Source organism: Botryllus schlosseri, chromosome 2, assembly GCF_051294905.1.
Source record: "Botryllus schlosseri isolate E-star chromosome 2, Bs_hap1, whole genome shotgun sequence".
In the NCBI taxonomy this organism is placed as follows: Eukaryota; Metazoa; Chordata; class Ascidiacea; order Stolidobranchia; family Styelidae; genus Botryllus; species Botryllus schlosseri.
The window spans coordinates 3,610,794-3,632,897 of NC_137237.1; the positions used below are offsets into that span (position 1 = coordinate 3,610,794).

Sequence of the window (22,104 nt, forward strand, 5' to 3'; positions counted from 1 at the left end):
TCATATCATAAGTTGTAATCTCGTTATAATCACGCGTGTTCGATCGTTGGACATTTCGACAATTCCTCACTGTGTGTACCGTTTTGGTAACGTTATATCTCCGTATCGATATGGGAAATAGGCCTACTTTCGAAGTCAGTTTCTCCCAATTTAGTAAGAAAACATGTGATACCTCCGTCACCTTATTACAAAGAAGATGTCAGTAACATCGAATATCCCAGCTTATTGAGATATAACTTCCGTTCAAGATCTTGTTGACTTTCGAACATTCGGTTTACAGCTCGGTTCAGACCCGTATACAGGGAGATTGAAGGGGGAAGATTGAAAGACCGTCATTAGTCTATTAGACATCCTCTGATCTATATCAATACATCGCATTTTGTCTTTGTGTCGTGGTATTGTACATTGGGAGTCATAAGCAGATGAAAATAATAGAATCGACTATTATGATTATGGTTATACTCCATAATCCATTTTATGTGGAACAAGTGTGTCCGATTGATCTTGTTTCACAGAAAAACTTCAGTATAGTGTAGACACACATATGCATAATGTGCTAGAGGTATCGTAAATCTGACTATTTCTTACTTGCCGTCAGTATTTTGACAAGTCTTCTCTGAATATGAGAATTCTGGACATACGTATAATCGCTGTCAATCCAACTATGCATCTCTCACACATCTTACCCGTGGAAGGAACAAGAAGACGGACTGGATACTGTAAGATTTATAAAGTGTTAAGCAGCTGAGTGAATTATAATCGAATATTGTAAATACTATTAATTCCTAATATTTCAATTCTATCATAGGTATACGTCACAATAAGTCGACTGTAATTCGCTGATAATTTTTGTAACAAAGTCAACACATTGAAATTTTCTGGAGTCTAAACATGTAAAAACGACTGACGATCATAGGGAATGTGATATATAATAAAATAAATTCGAATTTATTCGATTCACAAAAATTTGAACATCATCGATTCTACGTTAATAACGCATAGAAGCACAACGGATAAACCGCGACTATTCTGATGCAGCTTATCGCAAAACCCTGCCTTTTCGATCATGATACGTATAAAAATCGATGTTGTATCGGGTAGGTTTGCCACGGTATTTTTGAATAGTTATTTGAAGATCGGCCACTATGTAAAGTGTAGTATTATACGCAAGTAAAATTATGTCACGTCTATTATATGGTGCTGAAACCAGGTAATATATCGCCGTTGATACTTCTCGACAGGTTCGGCAAGGAAAGGGAACGTTTTTCACAAATCATTAGAACTGGAAAGATCCGGGACCGACACCATATACACGATACCAACGAGTGAGAAGACCCATGATAACTACCAAAGAATCATTTGGGAGGTATGAAAACACTTCCTTAACTTAGACTAGTGTACTACTCCATATATCAGACTACGTGCATTTCCGACCAAATTCGTGGCCAAGTATAGCTACTGCTACATGGAGGATATTAGCCATTGGTAATGATTAACTTAGCAAAGTTAATTTTGCTTCACATTTATCTCAATTTAAATTATTCGCCCGGATTCTAAGAGCAGTGCTGATGCAGATAATATTACAATGAATCGATTTTTAGTGGCTATCCCTTGACCTGACAATACGTAAGCGAACGGACATTCATTACGTCATCAACGCCCTGTCCGATAGATTTGGGTATGAAGAACTGCGAGGGTGGATACGAGACGATCACAACGTACAGCAAATTTTGAAGAACATTGGTCAAATGGAAGAAGTGTGGGTATGGATCGTATAATACACTGTTAAAAATATTCTATGCCAAATTACTGGTCTGGTCCTGGCAGCAGTTTTACGGCTCTGAGACCGGTAAATTTGAAAAATATTTTCCTGTAAATATTATTGACCGTAATTTATTCTTACAAAGACTGACTGTTAAAATTTTTACAGAAAATTCCCGTTACCTGATGTAACGGAAAACGGCTGTAATACCAAGTTACTGGTCTGGTCCAGTGCAGCAGTTTTACGCTGATGAGACCAGTAAATTCGAAATAACTCTCCCCGTAATATGATTTTACATATGCTGACCGTAGGAAATTTTACAGAAAATTTCCGTAACTAAAGGTAACAGAAATCTGCAGTAATATCAATATACTCGTCTGGTCCCTTGCAGCAGTTTTACGTTCCTGAGACCAGTAAATTTGAATCAGGTTTATTTGGTGCGGGAACAAGTAAAAAAAAAGTAAGTGTGGATAATGACGAAAATCCAGTCTTTCTTGTGGAGATCATCAGTCAGCAACTGCCTGAATGAAGAGGGCTTCATCAAAACTTCAGCAGCAGCAGTTGAAGGACTGTACTTTGGGCCATGCTCTTTTGTAGGTTCTTCTATAATCTGAACAAAGATTATGCAGTCATCAACACAGTTACAATTTGGAAACTTTGAAACGCTATAGTACGACATACTGCGATTTTTCATATTCTTGTCAATTTCTCGAATAATGATGGCCTAGGATAGGGGTGTCGAACATACGGACCGCAGGTCGCATGCGGCTTGCGAAGCAATTCTGAGTAGTTTGAAAAACCCCTGTATTACCCAGCACATTTTCTAACAAATGTTGAGATATTATTGTAAGAAATACTTTCCGCAAGGCCACAAATGTAAAGATCATAGACCGTGATATAATTATCCGACAGTGGTGTTGTGGTTTTACTCTAGTCATCATCAGGAACAAGTTGGTAATAATGACATCCAATTTCCAAAACTCCAAAAAGTGCACACTGAGTTCTTATTTTTATGAAGAAATGAGCCAAAAAGTAGTTATTCGTGAAGTGAAGAAAAAAACTGTTATATGCAGGTCGCATAGAGAATATATTAGTTATAAAAAATCAATTCAAATATATTTGGTCGCACTGCTGTATCACTTCTACTCAAAGGCCCCAGACAGACAGAGAAACCCGAATGACGATTAATAATGAGCCAAATTCTAACGTCTGCGTTTGCAATTAAATCACTTGTGTTCCTCAAAGCGCATACGATGAGTTAACGGCAGATTACGAATAAAACAGAGGGAGCATACAAATATGTCAGCTTATTCCGTCGTTAGAGTCAGTGTTTTAGCGGTTGAATTCAAACGATCAATCTTTGAATTTTTGCCCAAATTCCGTTGTTTGCGAGTAAAGGTGCTGCTAGAATATATCCATATGATATGATCGTGAATGTTATGTAATATACCAAAATGTATACAGGATTGATAATAAACTATTCAAGCGAAAAGTAAGGTCGGGCGTTTTGATGTACCGTAACATTTTGGAATGATTTAACGGATCCGGCCCGCGAGCGGTTTGAAAGTTTGAATCCGGCCAGCGATGCAAGTTGAGTTTGATACCCCTGGCCTAGGACTTCGTACCTGAATCATCTTTTCCAGCGTGATTGCAAACTTTTCTGGCAATATTCCTTTGCATCGCACGTCCAATGTATTTCGCACTGCACCGTGCTAGAAGCGAGAGGCGAAATGATCCCTTTCTATCACATAAGCATTCGACGTCATGATTCATAATGCCATAACGCTTCCATTTTCGTGTAGTTCAATGTCAGAAAATTTAATACATTCTTATAAGCCATAGCTTCTGTTCACCATTAAACTGTAACGAAAATACATACGTCTTCAGAAACAGGACTGAGAATAACTTGCCAGGTTTGAGCTCGGACACTGCTATACCTACAATATCTGCTATCAACACCTGCAATATTCTAAAGCTAGAGTTAAGCTGTGGCTTCGAAACCCTCAATATCTTACAGCAACGCATCTTGTCATTATCCAATACGAAAACATCGGGTCAATATAATATCTATGTCGGAACATTCAGCCGCACGTGCTCAGGCTCAGATATGTCTGACGTCTGACGCCGCTATGTCTGGAATATGTATGACGTCACAATGTACTGTTCGCTCGAGCAGCTACGAATTCATGATCAAACAATTCATAAGGCCATTCGCAGGAAAAAGGTAAAGGACGTATACTACTCTCGTCGCAATGGCAAAGGAGCATGGCGGCTAAACACCAGCTCCAGTGTTTCGATATATAATTTGCATCATACATGCGTTAAGGAGTCTACAATGGTGGCAGAACTGGTCCAACAGATAATTACACAAAAGATTAATCCTGCAGTAAAACTACATAACATACCAAATTCGCTTGGCATGCTACTATTGCTAGACCATGATGTCTCAAAGGATACTATTTATAAAGCGATATAAACGATGGTATCTGCAATGCCCAAATGTTCGGATGCCATTCACCGATTAGCATTCAGCACGGCCATCGATGTCGTAATTTGCTTGATGATTGAAACATGATGTAATGACGAAAATCACATATATATGTCCATAAGACCGTAAGCGTGTAAAATGATCGAATTGTAAGTGCAATAGCAATGTTGCAAATAATGATTATCCAGTAAATCGCTTTTACGAATGCAAAAGTAAATCCGGAATACTTGTTATCCAGTAAATTGCTTTTACAAATCCAAAAGTAAATCTGAAATACAATTTATCCCGTAAATTGCTTCTACGAATTTAATCTGTAATATTTTTACCCTCTAAAAACAAGTAAATTTACTTTTGACGTGCCCGTATATTAATTTAACGGGCATTTACCGTTAATATAACTGACGGGACAAATTTACCGGTATAATTTGGGTAAATCTACGAATATTTCTAAGAGTGTATTCTATAACGATTTTGCCGTGTCATAGGCTCTATTATGATAGTTTCATCGACTTCGGTGATGACAGTTATTTTTTCCAGACAACGAGACTACAAAGTGCCAAATGAATGTAGTCTCGAAGTAAATACCATATTTCATGACGCTAGAGTAAGGAGCGCGTGCTCGAACAGATTTGTTGAACTACTTTACTTCTTGTTTAGTACTTAGGATGACCAATGACCATGACCATAAGGGTCTTCAGTACCATTGCTTGCTCAATACTCATACATTAACCTTGAATTTAACGAGGTAAAAGGAATCGAGTCCTTTCACTGCAGGATTGGTGGGAATACGCTTAGCATTACAATGGGGTGTAGAAAACAGCAATTCCAATATACTAATACTTGTGGACTGTTTGAGCGCAATTCAAGCGATTGACAGTATTTCTGGGCGATCGCGTCACCTCATCGCACCAATTTTACAAACGACCGATCGAATATCGGAGGCAGGATACAAGATCGCTATTTGGTGGATACTTGGTAACCTCGTCATCATCAAATTCCCGCGAATGAAAAGGCAGATGAATTGGTCAGACAAGTAGAGAGGCGAGCCAGTTTGCAAACGAGTAAATTCGAACCGTCAGTACGTGACATCGCTGCTTCGCGTCGGAAGGCGTACGTCGAACTTTGGAATAACCGCTATTCACAATCGGACAAGTCACAACAATATAAGGAATGTTTTCCAACCGTTTACCACGGAACAGACGAGAATGGACTGCCGAAAAAGTATCAAGCGATTTCGTTCCGACTACAAACTGGACATTGCGGACTAAACATGCGCACCTATTCAAATTGGGGATAACGTTTTGGAATTGGGATAACATTTTGGATTCATTCGACTTTGTAAGGTTGGCAGATGTCGTAGCTTTCTTTATCGCATTCATCGTTCATTCATTCACTCTCCAATCCTCGCGTCGTCTTCGGATCTTCGATGCCAACTTATAGCTCTCCGTGTTTCTGGACTTTTGGATCCACTGCATTTACAGCAAGAATGGTGATGAGGAGCCCTGATAAATCTCCGACAAACAGAAGATAGGCAGAAACTAGGCTCAAACCTGCATCCGTTTACGACAAGAAGGTGATGTGGAATCGATATGGGAGTAATCAAACAAAGATTTAATTATGGCCATTGTATGTGTGTTTGTTTGTAGGTCATATGCTGTGAAGTAGGTTTTTTCATGTTGATAAGATAGCGTAATGGTGAAGCGTCCGGCTTCTTGATCGGTAGGTCGTGGGTTCGATCCCCGGCCGGGTCAGACCAAAGACCTGATTAGTAACACTGGTATTCATGACTTCCCTGATTGGCATTTACTGGAATAGCATGGAGAGGTGGTGCAAGACTTAGAAAGCCGTAAAGGCTATATTTGCATCTTCCTTGTCCAGCGGCATATGCACAAGCACATCATGCTCTCACGGTATGCATATGCACACTGCACAGATTGTGTGTATGTGTATCATGAGTCGGTGTATATGCCGCAAAAAAAACATCAAGGACAAAAATAAAGTACGTCCTGTCCTTTAGTTGAACTCGGTGGTTTTCTAGCAATATCTGACCACAAAGATGCTCCCTATTAACAGGCGTTGGTAGCGAAACAAGAAATTCCGAAGGATATTATGAGTGTTGCCCTTGTTGAACGACGCGAGAAGAATCATGGCGAAGTTATAGACGATGGATATTATTCAGATCAAGATCGAAAACCCTGCAACGATGTCGCACAAACAAATGAAGGTGACGTCAAAGATTATGGTCCTAATTCATCGATTATTAGGCCTACACGAATTTCATTTTGGTTGATTATGCAGGCGCCACGGTCGGTCATTAATGATAAATGTAATAGTAATATGGTTCCGAAGGCAAATAATGCAACCAGACAATAGGAGAAGGTTGATCACAATGTATACAGGGGCACAATAGTGCATCGTGAATATTTTTAAAACCCGACATGAATAATATACATCGCTTCGGTGGTTTAGTAGTGTCATATCAGCTATAATCCTGATGTGGTTTGATTTCGCCAGGCTCGCTGTATTTGTGAGAAAATCACGTGTCTCTTGATTTTGATAACCTGCGTAAATTTATATCGCACTTTTTAGGTGCTATCTCTCGTCTGCTATGCTTGAAATTAGTACACATCTGAGTAAGAGCAGTTAAAAGTCGCCCTGTATGCTATATTAGACGAAGAATCGGGATACTTAGGTATATTTTTTCTTTTTTCTGGGGAGGGGGTTCTCTGAAGAAAGGGTGGGGCACATTGAAACAAAATAGTCATGTTATTTCAAACGGCTGTCCTTTCGTTATTTCAACATATTATCTAATAATTTTTTATTTGGAAATATGCGTTTTATGTTCATGTTCATCCATCGTTTTGCTTAAGTTCATTGGTATTTCTGGATTCGAAATATTTTGATGACTAAAATTGTATTTTTTGGCCCATTGTGCCCCATCTTCTCCTACTATGATGATGATCTGCAATGATGGGTCTATTATCATTATAGTTGTCAATGCTGGCAGGGAAAGAATAAAACGTGAACTATTTTCTCAAGACCCTGAAATGATATTGGAAAATGATGACTCCAACCTGATTGATTGCTTCGGAGTTGCTCATCGTCCAATGACTGAAAAAGACGTGGGAGATATTACAAAGGCATTGTCGAAAAATAACCAACAAGAAGAACTGGAATTTCGGCATTGCGGTCTAAATGAATGTCTTCTGGAAAAGCTGTTGGATGAAGTCGAAAGTCTCAACAAGAAGGTTGATATCACTGTTGCGTAACGCGTAACGCTTTGACTGGAACGCGTAATGACGGTAGCCTAATTGCAACCTATGAATTTAATTCGATAGATAAATGTGCTTGATATGACAAATTCAATCGCAATTCTGTTGGGTGGTTTCGGCATGATTTTAGAAGCTCGTTTTGTTGATTTGCATTTAAATAGCGGTGTGACGCAGGGTCGCTATACTGTCCTGATTTTCAGATTCGTCCATATTTTCGAGGGCGATGCGTGATAAAACTACATTGTCCTTACTTCTCAGATTTATTATCAGTTTTCCAAATTCACGGTTTGTATGGTTGGCCTTTACTATAACGATGGTAACCAGGGGTCTAACGATAACGAAACATATGCTGAGTTTATTGGGAATATTTTTCGCATCGCCTCTAAACACCAGTCGGTAAAAAAGCGTGTCACTTCCTTGCTGGTATATGTGGGTTCCCGTCCCCGGAGAGAGATAACCTTGCGGTTTCGTCGTTTCCATCGTCAAAGCACCGCGATGCGGGTACAGACGAAAATAAAATGCCCTTTTTTTCCTTTAACGAGAAATGAAATCATGGATTGTCAAAGTGTTTCAACAATGCATTGTCCAGCAGAAGTCCATTATGTAATTATTTGCCAGACAATAAGCCGATAAATCTCTAATCTATGGCCTTCCCTGGTGAGCTTGCATTCCAGCTGAGTATACGCTGTTTATACTAGCGATTGATAATACAAATATACCACGTGATTAGCAGAAACGGATATAGTATCATTCAGCCATGTCATAGGTCACGTACTCAGCAAGATCTGGCAAGGCAGTCACCATGTCATTATATAGACTTCCTTATACTTTACGAGGTGGTTGTATCATATATGATATGGCATGTCTCCGAGACGGATTTCTCCATGTTCACACGGCCTTGATATTGGGTACTACGTTTTTGAAAAGCTAAGACTTTTCCGATGCATTTGGTTTGCAAAAATTAAAATTAAAATAAAATGAAAAAAATGGTTATCACCTAAAATTTCCAGATATTTCCCAGTGGGAAATATTGTCGGAAAATCTGCCAGAAGATCAGAAGTCGACATGTACGGTATTTTGTGTAAATTTTCACGGTTTCAAACATCAAAACGTGTTCTGGGGAGTCTTCTGGTGGGATTTGATAATTTTGGTCACGCTTCAGTGATTTTCAAGATCTAGGTCAAGTTGAAGGGCAAATTCAGACAGCACATGAGTCGTAAACTGGTTTACTATGCCTGCAGATGGTTGGATATGACAAAAGAAAGCATACTGTGTTGTTTTATGCCATAAACCAGACGGTAGGGGTCCGATTGAGTCTTGATCCTGAACTTGACCTTGATGACCACTCACTGACCACGCCCATTTGTAAATTTTATATGTATTTTCCATTTTCGATATCTGACGGACCGCGTGGTTTACAACCATGGTTGACGGCTTGTTTGCAACCATGCAACAGTGGCTACGCACTGAAGCATCGTATTTCTCTCTCTGACGCCATTCTGAGGGTCAGCATTGATAATTGAGAGAGAGAGAGAATTTTTTGGATAAAAATTTTGTTTACTTAAACTTGGTAAAAAACCATAGACATGTCATGGCGTGTTGATCAAGGGTGGAATCGGTATAGGGGTATACTATGCCCACTTTTAAACTGGAACGGCCAAGATTCAAGTCTTGGTGGGGTCACGGTGTGAATTTGAAAAGTGAAGGTCAATTCTGCAAAATATGGTCCCACCTCGTAAGGGTTAGTGGCGTACTTGTATCTTTTTCTTTCAACATATAGTGTACTGATGTTTTAACTGATTTCGTGAAATTGAAATTTACTCGACATTGGGTTACCAACGTCTTCCTTTCGAAGGATTTGTCTTTTTTGAAGAAATGTCCTTTTTGACTATTTGTCCTCCTTTGTAGTCTAAAATGCCCAAGAAGGTCACGAAAGACGTTAAATTTTGGGCTAAAACACAGAAGACGGGTTACGCGGGAGTGAAATATCGGGAGTCGAGTCAGAGTGATGACCTTAGTTTTTGTCAACACAAGATTTCCAGTATAAATTTCAAAATTTGCTGTTTTCAATTTCGGTAAACTAACTCTAATGTCTTGATAAAAGTGTCCTCCTTTCCCGGTTCTAAAATAAGGTAACCCTATAACATATGTCGACAGATCAAGATCAAGAAGCTCAGCGTTACTGCCCACGAGGATATTGATAGACTCTTCCCAAGCATTTGCAAGCTTTTGGTGAGGTGTGGTACAAAGGAATTGAATATCGAAGAATGCAATGGTTCGCAGACGTCTCTTCATTTATTAAACGATTGCATTGATAAATATCAGGTATTGTTAATAAATGGAATAGACTTCTATAATATACGTACCAGTGACGAGCACATTATGTAATATGTGCAAGACAGTTTCAGTTTACCGCTTTACACTTACAATTTCGTTGCACACTATATATACCAGCGGTCGGGAACCTATGGCTCGCGAGTCATATATGGCTCTTTCGGATATAAGATATGGCTCTTTACCAAATAAATATTTTTGTACTGAATTGATCTATTGCAGCGACTTGTTAGTAAACTTTCATCACGACCAGAATAATTATCCCCGTGGCATTATAAACATGTCCTTGAGAGGTAAATGCAATGCCGTCTTCAAGTTTAAGGACTATATAGAACTATTTTCAAAATATTCAAATTTAAGTTACTGTCGCGCCGGTGACCAATATCCTTGCGAATTCGAGGTAGCCTGCCCAACTCGAAATCTTGGATTTCGCGATACGTTGATTGATCAAAGAGAAGCAGACATGGCGACACCAATATCTTTTCAAATACACATTTCCTTCCTGATCTACGGCGCGAAATGAACTGCCGTGAACGTGACATTCATAATTACAAACTCGAATTACAAACAACGCCATAGCTATCCCCGTTCTTGATTGGCAACTGGCAAGTAGCTCTACATGCGATAAAATAGGCGTGTAGCGCAACGTTATATGTTACCACCGAATACTTTGAGAATTGAGAAGTCGATCAGTATTTATATTTTCGGAATCAGTGCGACAGTTACATTGGAATAATATCAGTTATAATAAATTCCAGGCTATTTACGATGAATTGCGTTATCAGTGGTCAGGCTTGGCCAGTTTGTGCCTTACCTCTCGTTTCACGCTTTATTTTTGAATAATAAATTGCAAATTGTGTGAATTTTGGAGAAAAATGTTCAAAATCTAGTCATTCATGAACATCAATAGAAAATACCAATAATAATTGAAGGTTTCAAATTTTTGTTAACAGCCATGACTGGGTAGGCCTACATAGATTGCTGTAGTTACCATGTTTGGCTCCACCTACGCATGTGACCATGAGTTCTCGCATTTAAAATGAGCATCACGGCGAGCCTACGTTCTCGTATTTCGAGTTTCGCATGCTCAAGTAAAGCAACCAGCATTAGTTCGAGTTTTTAGAGAGACTATGTGGCGCACACGGCGAATCCCATGTATAGGCTAATGAGTTCGAATTAGTGCTACCATGACGTCAGGAATTTTGAATTGTGACGGAACAGCTGATTGACATGTATGGCTCTTTGGGAGGTAACATGGAAAAAAATAAGACCAATATGGCTCTTCGGACAAAAAAGGTTCCCGTCCACTGCTATACATCGTTCTCCAGGCCATGATCATGAAAACGGTTGCAGGACATGCGACAGCATGCTAAAAGATGAAAACGGCTGTTGAATATATGACACAATAGCATAGGGACACATGACTAGGGACAAAACAGCAAGGTGACTCATCAGCAAGGTGACACAGGCGTATGGTGACACATTATCATGTGGATTGTGGATACATCAACATGGTGACACATCGGCATGGGGACACTTGGGTGTGGGGACATATCCACATGGGGTTGTTGTAATATTTGTTTATTTCCGTTGATGTTTTCTGAGGCTTCAGCCTGCTTCCTTGTCTCATCAATCATTGTGTAGTACACCGGCGAATAATAAACATGTACTCTGCAGTCTATCGCAAAGCTTAGTAAAGAAGCAGGTATAGTATTACATGGTGGCAGCGGTGGGATTCGTACCCACGCCATCGTATTGACTGGTGCAATGTACATGTTGACGTTTTAACATGGTGACTCCTTAGTGCGCAACAATTGAGCATGTGATCCACCGCATGTGACATTTGAGCATATGTACCAACAAGTATTTTCATTGCATATTATCATTATCACTTATCAGCGCCTATGTCAAGTCTCCGAACTGGGCTTTCAATAGCTCCATAGTGTGATTTTGGAATAATAAAATCCGTTCTATCAAAAGGTGGAACTGGAAACGCTGGACCTCAGCTACCGAGAAAATAACGATTATAAGAAACTTGGAGATATTATCGCCAAAGGAATCAGTGAATTGTCATTGGTGAACTGCCGTTTGCAATTGGAAGATTTCAAAAATATGACGGGACATGACAATAAGGTGAAATATCATATCAGATCGGTTCAAATTTTCATAATATCATAAACATAAAACCATAAACCATCGAGGCTAGTATTGCGCAGGACACACAACGTGCAATGCAATACACAACGCCACAATCCGATTTATTATAAGTATAATGACACGTTTTTAGTGATATCACTATTATCTCTACCCGCACCCGTCTGTCGTTAGCTTCAATACGCTACCTCATTTTCAGCATTTCCGATATGTGTCAGAACCTCCACTCTGAGATGCCATGTAGTCAACGTTTACTATGCCGAGCTAAACCGTATAAAAGAGTTACGGTTTGTTTGCGATTTCAACAAGGGGTACACTCATATCATGTGCCGTTGGCCGGAATCGACGTATGACTCAATAGCTTGCTCTTAAATCGCTCAGTGCATCAAATATTTTATAGGTCGACCTTTAGCAACCTCTAGTCTAGACCATAATGGTTCTCAAACTGAGGCGTGAAAGCATCCGAGGGGGCGCTATGCTGCGGTCAACCCTGGAAAGTTTTGCTGCAATTTTATCGATATGGGATTTCCAAGATAAAGTATATCATCAATGTGAATTTCAAGGTACTTCACACATGAGATGGAGTTCGCATTTGTGTTATTTATATTCAAGAATGCAGCGAGGAGCGAAGTATGCATAATGGCACTAGGCTTTTGGTAAATATAACAATTTGTGTTTTAGACGGATTTATAATAGCTTGTTCGCATTTATCCAGGAACTGATTCGATGTATTTGGGTATGAACTAAATCTTGCAAGAGTGAAAGGAAGAAAGCTGAGACTTACAACCACGTGTCATCCGAGAAAAGCAGAGAATGTGACCAAGCCGTTCATGTATAGTATATATTGAACAGTTCGAAGTTTAAATTCAAGTTTAAGGGACCAAGGACCGATCCTTATGAAATGCCACGGGTAACTAAAGATGAAGCAGCATCAGCATGGCAGAAGACGAATCATCAACATCTTGCATGCTATTTGATAGATAAGATTGTATTAGATTATGCTGAGAGCCTCTCACACCATCTTGAAATTATTTATCAAGGAAAAGACTGCTTACTGTGTCAGAAGCTTTTTGAAGGTCCAGAAAAATACCACAGCCAATTTTATTTTTAGATATTGTTGAATAACATTGAAGAAGTTTTCTGAAGGTTTACTGCTTGGATAGTAGGCTGTTGCAGTTGCTACGAAAGCCAAATTGGTTTCAAATCGGTTCAGGTTCAGTAGAGGTTCAAAGTACTTAACATAGTCGTTTGTGGATGAGCTTTTCAAACACCACAGCCGTATAAGATGAACCGATATAGGCCCGATAGCAGTGTTTCTCAACCGGTGTGGATAAATCACCACCGTGTGGAACCTCGCTCATTAATAACCCACCCCCTTTGAACGGGGTGGCCGCTAATCGAAGTATAGTTCCTATATCACAAGATCGTACGTGAAGTTTGAGCAATCACGCACGATTGTTGGTAAAGAGAAATATTGGTTCTAATCAATATCACGCAAGATTGTGCATTATACTATCAAACTTCACTTGCTAGAGATGTACAAACACATTGCCTTTGCTATATAATGCATATGCATCACATCTTCAATTTAACTTGTGGGAGCGAAAACTTCTCTGAGACTCTTACGTTAGTAGCCTACGCTTGGCAGTTCACCTTTGATTGGTATTTTTCATTAGCTCAAATATCTTGACATCAGCTACAATGCTGTTGATAAGGAGTCGGTGGCAATGTTATCTGGCCTACTTTGCAAAGACAGAGATGTCACTCTAATCATGGAAGGATGCGATTTATCAGTTCACGAACTGGGTCGCTTCGAAAATGCGGATGGTATCAAGGTAGGTTGATCCAATTCAGAAATCCCAATTTATTACGGCGAATATCATGTAGATTGAAAAGTTGGATCTCAGTTATAATGAAACTTTGGATTCGGAAGGCTTAAAAGAAGCTGGACGCCTTGTGAGACGATTTGGTTGCATCGATGTCCGACTTTCATCGTGCGACTTGACGGAAGAGTCATTGAGGTCTTTCAAAAATGGCATTGAGTCTCATCAGGTAATTCATAGTCTACATGTCGTTGCGGAAATAACATTTCGCGTTGAATCGGTGTCACCGTTGACTGTTCTTAAAGTTTAACACGGCCGTATAATATATTTGGTTGCGCTAATATTCGACCTAAAGTTTAACACTGTCGCAATATATTTAGTTTCGAAGTCTCGATTTGAGTAATAACACCGGAATCGCTTCCTGTCACGAAGAGATAGCTGAGGTCACACGTATGTCTGGATTGGTTGAACTTGACCTGAGCGATTGCAGGATGACGTCAACACAAGTCCAAAATCTTATTGAATCATTCAGGGCCCGTCACACGAAAGTAAGAAAACAAATAGCTTATTTTCAAATAGATAATGTATTTCAGGTTCCTAGAAGTTACATCATATTCCATATGTTACTGTTTTGTCATAGGTAAGATCAATCAATCTCAGCGACAGCGATAGAAGAAGAATCGACTTGAAATATGTCAACGCACTCAAAGCATTTAAGGAGTCTGACGTGTGCAGCCAACTGAAGCTTTTCCTACCACATCTGAGTGAAAAGGACAAAGCATTGCTGGAATGCTGGAATCAAAAAGAGACGGTAAGTCAATAAATGCATATGCTTATGTATACCGTCTATCTATCCATAATTTCATTTTATAGAGGCCGGCCTGATCCAGATGTTTCAACGGAAATAATTGCCGACTATCTATCGTATTTTGCTCAATACGTAGTTATTGTACTCGACCAACTACCTGTTCAATCAAATTTGTCTTTGTCGTCTTTGATCAGGGATATCTAGAACTCAAGATATCCCTGTGTCTGATGTACATTGTAATGTTGTGTACATTATTATGATTGTACAACGCCCTTAAAGCATTTATGAAGTCTAGCGTGTGCAGCCAATTGAATAAGCTAGTCTTACCACATCTGAGTTAAAAGGATAATGCAGGAAACAAGTCTTCGAGTCTAAATAATCTACTTATGTGTTACATAAGCGTCTATCTATACCAGGGGCGGGCAATATACGGCCATCGGGTCGGATCCGGCCCGCAGAGAGTTTCTACCTTGGAAGTGGAATTCTATTCTGAAAATATTGACAAAGCTATGCGTCACAGAATGAATCCCAGTTGGCCAACCTGAGAAATGTGGACATGAAACTACTTGCTCTGTTCGGATCTACATACATTTTCGACCATGAGCATTAACGAGACAAGGCTGCGTTCTAATATAACTGTTATAAACGTGCAGTCTTTACTACGGGTTGCTACATACGACATGCAGCCAGAGCGTAAAGAACTTGTTGACAACTTTTGCCGACCACAGATGTCTGATTGACTTTAACGGCTATTGTAAACAAATTCATTAAACACTGTTTATGGTCTCTATACGCTTTAAACCTAAAGTTTCCATTAAATACTATTTTTCCTTGTATAGGTGGATAAATACACGATCAATGTATATATTCTGTAATCCGGCCCACCAAGTACTTTATTCACCCATATCCGGCCCGCCGACAGGAGAAGTTGCCCGCCCCTGAATTATATACCCATATCTATAATTTCATTTTATAGTGATCTGATCCATAGGTTTCAGTGGAAATAATTGCCGACTTTACATCATATTTTGCACAATTGGTATTTTAGTAGTAAATATGTATTCAAATAACTATTTAGTCAGCTTGCCTTCGCTTGTGTTGATTGTAGGCCCATATTATTTTACATTACACCTTCTAACAAAAATTTAGTAGAGTCGAATTTTAAATGTTTACTAAACCATGAGCTGATTTTTAAATATTTCTTAAACCATATTCCTGAGGATGACATGTTCCTAGCATTTCTTTCCAAAAGTGTCGTTTAAAAATGTTAAAGCGTTTTAAACTTCCAGCACCCTGTATTTCAGGCTCCTATTCGCAATTCCTTGTACCACCGATGTGCTGTGACGTCACAGTGATCCACCATTCAAGTTCATTATAATGATCTTTTCTAGTTTTCAGTCTCAGCTCATGCTCGGCAAAAAATCCCAAATTCTGTTCGCGTTGTTCTGTAAACGGACGCCTCCTGATTGTATCGATAGAGTAATGTGATTATCATGCAAATTTAAGCAGTCTTCTGATCGTTTTCGCTATGTCTTGAGTTTTTATAGAAGTTCAAACAAGGGAAATACAATTTAAAGATAGTAAAATACAAATTAAAGATAGAAGTAAGGTTCCGTTATGCTTATGAGCTTAAATTTGGCAACTTGGCAACTCATGTGATATGTGGTACGTGTCGATCGAATTTTGAAGGCTGCTGGCTTGGGAGAGAACGGCATACAATGGCATTGGTCCCCCCAAGAATCTTGAGGAAACCGCAAACTATATAGATGAGTGTTATTTCTGTATGGTTGACGTTTCAGGGTCTAAAACAGTGGTTCTTAACCAGAGATGAGCATGGATTAGGATTAGGTTTTGAAAAAACAGGATTTGTGAAATTATGTCGGATTTGGATTGGATTTGGATTAGAGATTTTTTTCAGAACGGATTAGGATTTGGATTGGATTTACCTAATTCCTGGGAGATTGAAATGTCGTGTGGCGAATGGAGACAAACTTTATTCAGATCAGTGATTAATGTACTTATGGTTACTAAGTTATCTTGAATCAAGTGAATCGTTGGTTGTGAAAGAAAATTTTCGAATCCCTCCATTGCATAAATTAGTATTTTTTCTAAATTTCCAGTTAGAATCGGATTAGGATTGGACATGGACTTGAATATGAAAAAGTTATGGATTAGGATTTGGATTTGGATTTGAAGGTTCGGATTTGGATTGGATTAGGACATAGAAATTTCAAATCCGCTCATCTCTGTTCTTAACCTTGCCTCCAGCGCCCCCCAAGGGGCGATTTTGATTTTGAAGGGGGCGGAAACGCTCAGGGGGCGATATGGGGGGCGATGGGCTCAGGGGGGAGGTACGGGGGCGCTGGAGCAAAATGGCTTCGCAGTAGATAGTGTAGTATAGTAAAACATATCATTAACGAGTTTTCAGAGCAAATTAAGATTCGACAAAACATGTCAAATCTCGAAATTTTTCGACGATGTTTGCTACATATATGTTCTCACAAAAATTACACATCAATTTCTGACGGTTTATACAAGTTTTTCACTTTTGTTTTCGCGCTGCGCGCGAATTACCGTTGCCAAATTTTTAATTATTGAGTAGCCTACCCTTCCCCACGAAAACATACGCATTATTTATCGAAAATAGTAATAGGCATTTCGGCGTAGGCCATTACCACACCACGAGGCACGAAGACATATGAAGTTTCAGCCAATATGGGACTCCGAGAAATGTGCCAAAACATCGTCAGCGAAAAAACATTTCCTGAAAAGAATTGCCCTCATGTTGACCGTAAATTTCTATATAAATATGCCTGATTGTCCAGTTTAAATGGCCCGTGCCGAATTGTCATGTCGTGACAATCTGAACCCCACATGACAAATAACATCCAATAAAGAAAAATTATTTGATATTGAAGAAATACCAATTTTGAATCGTGTGCTTATCTTGGTTTAATACGTTTATGCGATTTCAATGTCTTTTGACTATAATAGCCAGCGGATAACAGCTCACAAAATAACAACATGCAACGAAGTATTTTTACCAACGGGCCCGCCCGAATATATTCAATTATTAATTACGTGAATGCATTATCCAAGACAACAGCTCATTCAAAGATATCGGTGAATCTTATGGCGTGGGCTGACAGGATAGGAAATGATAGCGATATATATGCAATTACCAATATTCTTGTCCGATTCATTCATCCGTTATAAAGAGAAAATTTTCGCGCCTAGGCAACAAGGCCTCATAAAACTTTGCTCAACATCAAAATCACGAGACGCTGGGTCTTGGGGAAAGCTCCACAGAAGTTAGGTTTATCACCTTATCGGGGCCCAAGACCAAAGTTTTTTGAGGGGGCAAGCGAATTGCTGTTACGGCCTGTCCTTTTACCAATTGATTTTATCACAGTCTTTGAAATATGGTGTGGGGGGCGCTAGAGCACTGAAAGTTTTGATAGGGGGCGCTGGAAGAAAAAAGGTTAAGAACCACTGGTTTAAAATAACTCAAAACCGACGTGACATTACGTATACATCCACACCATCTTCTATAGCCCCTGCTCCGCATAGCAGTGAGTTGACTCTGCCCAGACCAATATGCCAAAAAACGCCAGAATATTCAGTCAGGTTCGAAGATACTGTTGATATCTCTAATACTAATACATACATAAATTCAGATTCAAGGTTGAAACAATTGACTTGTTAAATTCATCATTTCGATGTTCTTCGTCTCATCGTCGAGAAAAAGATATGGAAGATTCTCAAGGCATTTTCTCTTTGCTTCTGCAATAATGTAACAATAATGTAATGAGTCGGAGTCTCAAAAATATTTAGTACGCCTTGGAGTTGGAGCCGGGAAAAAAATACTGGCTGGAGTCGGGGTCGGAGTTTGGGAATATGCTCCTGACTCCGACATCTTTAATATGAAAACAAGTGCTTTCCAGGATCTTTTAAAATAACAGATTATTAATAATTTAGGATTTTTATGTAACATCAACCGCTGTTATTGGTATAGATATCGATAAAATTGGACATTATTTGCAAATTATAATTCAGCTGCATAGGGTAGGAAAATTGAAAGATTTCTTCGCGATGCAGATGCAAATCGGTGCAATTTTTTGAATTGTAACATAATACTGTGAAACAGAAAATATATCGTCTGGTTTTGCACGTGACAACATCACTTGTAAAACTGACGCAAATATGCTGCTTCCCACTTGACAATTTCAAAAATATTGGTAGTAGCTACTAGCTAAGGATGGGGTGAACGTGAGGTTCACGATCGCGTTCTGTGTGTGAAGTGTGAACCTCAGAAATTTAGAGGTTCATGTTCACAAACGAACCTTTCGTAGGTTCTGCACTGTGAACCTTTTTCATCTATTAGAATTTTCACTTCATTATAACATCTTTGGTTGAAATTTATTGCGATTCAACTGTGGGCCGCTCTAAGCATGGCGCTGGTGGCATAAAAAAATTAACACTATCAATCAATCAGGTTTATTAATATTTTCATCGTTTCAAAACATCACAAGACTGCGATACAATGAAAAGATAGGAAGGTGTCGAAACAACTTGGAGTAGACTTTAAGATCAGAAACCCACTTTAGCCTAGGCGAAGTAAAGAAGAGGCATGCACTCTGAATGAAAAGTAATGCAGAGAATATAAGACGCAAGCGACAAAATGAGGTGGCATGTGGCGGAGGGCGAGGTCGATGTTAGGTCGTGGTCCGGTAATCCTAAAGGCTGGCTAGTATTCATTTAGAAGAAATTGCTTGTATTTCGAGTTGAATGCGGACATGCTCGACGACTGTCGGATAGCCGGCGAGATTCTGTTCCACAATTGGGGTCCGGCATACTTGATAGAGCAATGCGTTTTTTTGTATTCGGTCCTGATCATATGGTAGTTGTTCTTCGTTGACGCGCGTGTGCTGTGTACTTGTGCGCTTTTGTCTCCGAGGTGAAGTAGTCGTTGAAATTTGAGGGACATTGACATTGTCATTGAGTGGGGCAATCGCATTCTTGCCGGCAGCATCCCAACAAATAATTCCGTATTGTAACTTTGATAGGAATGAAGTGTTGAAAAGTATCAACAGCACCCTGACTGCAGAGTGTAGCTAAGGCGGCGAAATAGACCACATATACCTTCAATAGTTGTGGTTTGAGTGATTGTATGTGACTCTTCCAGGAAATGTCCGAATCCAGTAAAACACCAAGGTATTTGGCATTTTTAGTGTTGGAAATTGGTTGGCCAGCGATGTCAACGGTTAGGTTATCGCACGAGTTCACGACCAATAATTGGGATTTCGCAGCGTTAACCCGAAGGCTATTATGGGACGTCCACTCATACACTCTGGGCATTTCATCACGGGTGACGGCCTTCAAGCTTGCGGTAGTAGGTGCACGAGATAGGAGATGGTCCCGCACAAACTAACGTCAATTTTCGACACTGGTCCAAACATAGAAAATATTTACAATTCAAAGATATTCTTTATTACGGCTCTTCAAGATCAAACTCGAATTGCGTAGCAAGGCTCCCGGTAGTCAACGCGTACCACAACCAAATCCACACTTGTATAATGTATATCCTTCAATACATATTCGTTGACTTAGGCCAAGGCGCATGAATCTTCTTATTGCAGTGGAAATACGGAAGTGATACGGTATTCGCAGAATTTGAAGTGTTAATGGCTCAACTATATCATCCCAAAGCGAACTCCGCTGATAACTTGCCTGCCCTCAAAGCAAGATTGATTGATTTGGCACATGCCTATTGTGGATATCCTATTGATTCGGCAAATTTTTAATGACGAAGGAATGTTTTCGTGCAATAAAAGCATTGCGACAAAATCCAGACATTCACATTAGCAAAACGGATAAGGGGTCTGGGGTTGTAATCCTAAACAAACGGGATTACATACTCAAAATGGAAGCAATCTTGGGTGACGAATCAAAATTCAAGACACTTGGTCCCGCTGCAGAATTCGATAACATCGCGAAGATCGAAAGACGGCTACAGCGCCGACTATTCAATCTCAAGAAAAACGGCTCCATAACACCTGAGGTCTACGCCTCCATCAGACCGGTCGGGGCATAGAGGCCACGTATGTACGGACTGCCAAAAACTCATAAAACCAACGTGCCCGTTCGACCAATTCCTTCTATGATTGGATCGGCTCAGCACAAGCTCGCGAAGTGGCTTATCGGTATTTTGGAACCAGTGCGTTCCATGTATGATTCGCATTGTGTCGCTGATTCGTTTACATTCGCGCACGAGATGAAAACCACCGATCTTCCAAACTCGAATATGTTTCTCGGTTCTTATGATATCGTTAGCCTCTTCACGAACGTGCCGCTGAAGGAGACCATTGATATTTGTGCGGCCGCGGTGGTGGTGATTTAGCACCACCTTCTGCAGCAATTAGAGCTTAATGTCTCTGATGATCAGGGTTGTAATGACTCGAGTCATGACTCGACTCGAGTCCGACTCGAGTCACAATTTTCTGATGACTCGACTTGACTCGAGTCATTTTCGCAAAATTCAGAAATGACTCGACTCGACTCGAGTCAATTTGTGGATTGACTCGACTTGGACTCGAGTCATTGCGCATGACTCGAACCAAGTCATATGACTCGAGACTCAGACTTCGAAGACCGACAATTCATTGTAATTTCGAAGAATAGTTAAGTTACCACACAATTGGAATCTCGACTATTGGTACTGGTACTTGAAATTGGCGACCACGAACGGCTAAAAGTGAGGAAAATTAGTATATTATAAATGCGAACCATTCGATATCATCAAACAGAGTTATAAAGGGTGGGTTTAACAAGTCATTGACAGGAATCTGAGCAGTCAACACAATGACTTGGACTCGACTCGAGTCATAATACTGTGACTCGGACTCGAGCCTATTTTCGCTGACTTGGACTCGGACTTGACTCGGTGGTGAATTGAAAATGACTCGACTTGACTCGAGTCAAAACTATAAAACTGAGATTGACTTGTGACTCGGTGCCTTGTGACTTGGTTACAACCCTGCTGATAATCTGTATAGAAGTACAGCTAACCAATCGTCTCGGTGCTTGGCTATACAATACTTATCTCGAGAAGCTGTTGCCTTGGGTGAAGTTCTTCGTAACAGATATATGCTCAATACAATCAGTTTATTCAGACGTTTGCAGTAGTTGCGTATAGAGTCTCATAATCAAAAGTAATCTCTCACACGTGTTACATACACTTATATAGAGTGTCAAGACATCACAACAAGAAGTAGTTTCTTATTCGATACATAGCGGAATATCATGGACGAGTGATCACAGCTGGATAGCTACACAGTCTCTTCTCGAAAAGGAACTTAATTAGGGGTAATTAAGGGAAAAGCCAATTAGATTATACGACCATGAATGACAAAATCGATTTACTATGTCGAATGGAAATTTGGTACAGAAGGGTCACCCCGTCC

The 22,104-nt window shown here is 39.8% G+C and overlaps 1 protein-coding gene across 2 annotated transcripts; it reads left to right on the forward strand.

Annotated features, from left to right (window-relative positions):
• Window positions 1-106: 106 nt before the first annotated feature.
• On the forward strand, window positions 107-16,163 carry LOC145433046 (uncharacterized). Of its 2 annotated transcripts, XM_080309946.1 has the most exons (12): window positions 107-719; window positions 1,242-1,366; window positions 1,602-1,763; window positions 6,324-6,474; window positions 7,290-7,498; window positions 9,680-9,847; window positions 11,837-11,989; window positions 13,687-13,845; window positions 13,898-14,062; window positions 14,214-14,381; window positions 14,474-14,644; window positions 14,707-16,163. In XM_080309946.1, the coding sequence occupies exons 1-12, from the start codon at window positions 623-625 to the stop codon at window positions 14,716-14,718; spliced, it is 1,740 nt and encodes a 579-aa protein (XP_080166072.1). In that variant the 5' UTR covers window positions 107-622; the 3' UTR covers window positions 14,719-16,163. The 2 variants fall into 2 exon arrangements, with proteins under 2 accessions (XP_080166072.1, XP_080166073.1); XM_080309947.1 differs by lacking the exon at window positions 1,602-1,763 and having other exon boundaries at window positions 110-719.
• The last annotated feature ends 5,941 nt before the right edge of the window (window positions 16,164-22,104 follow it).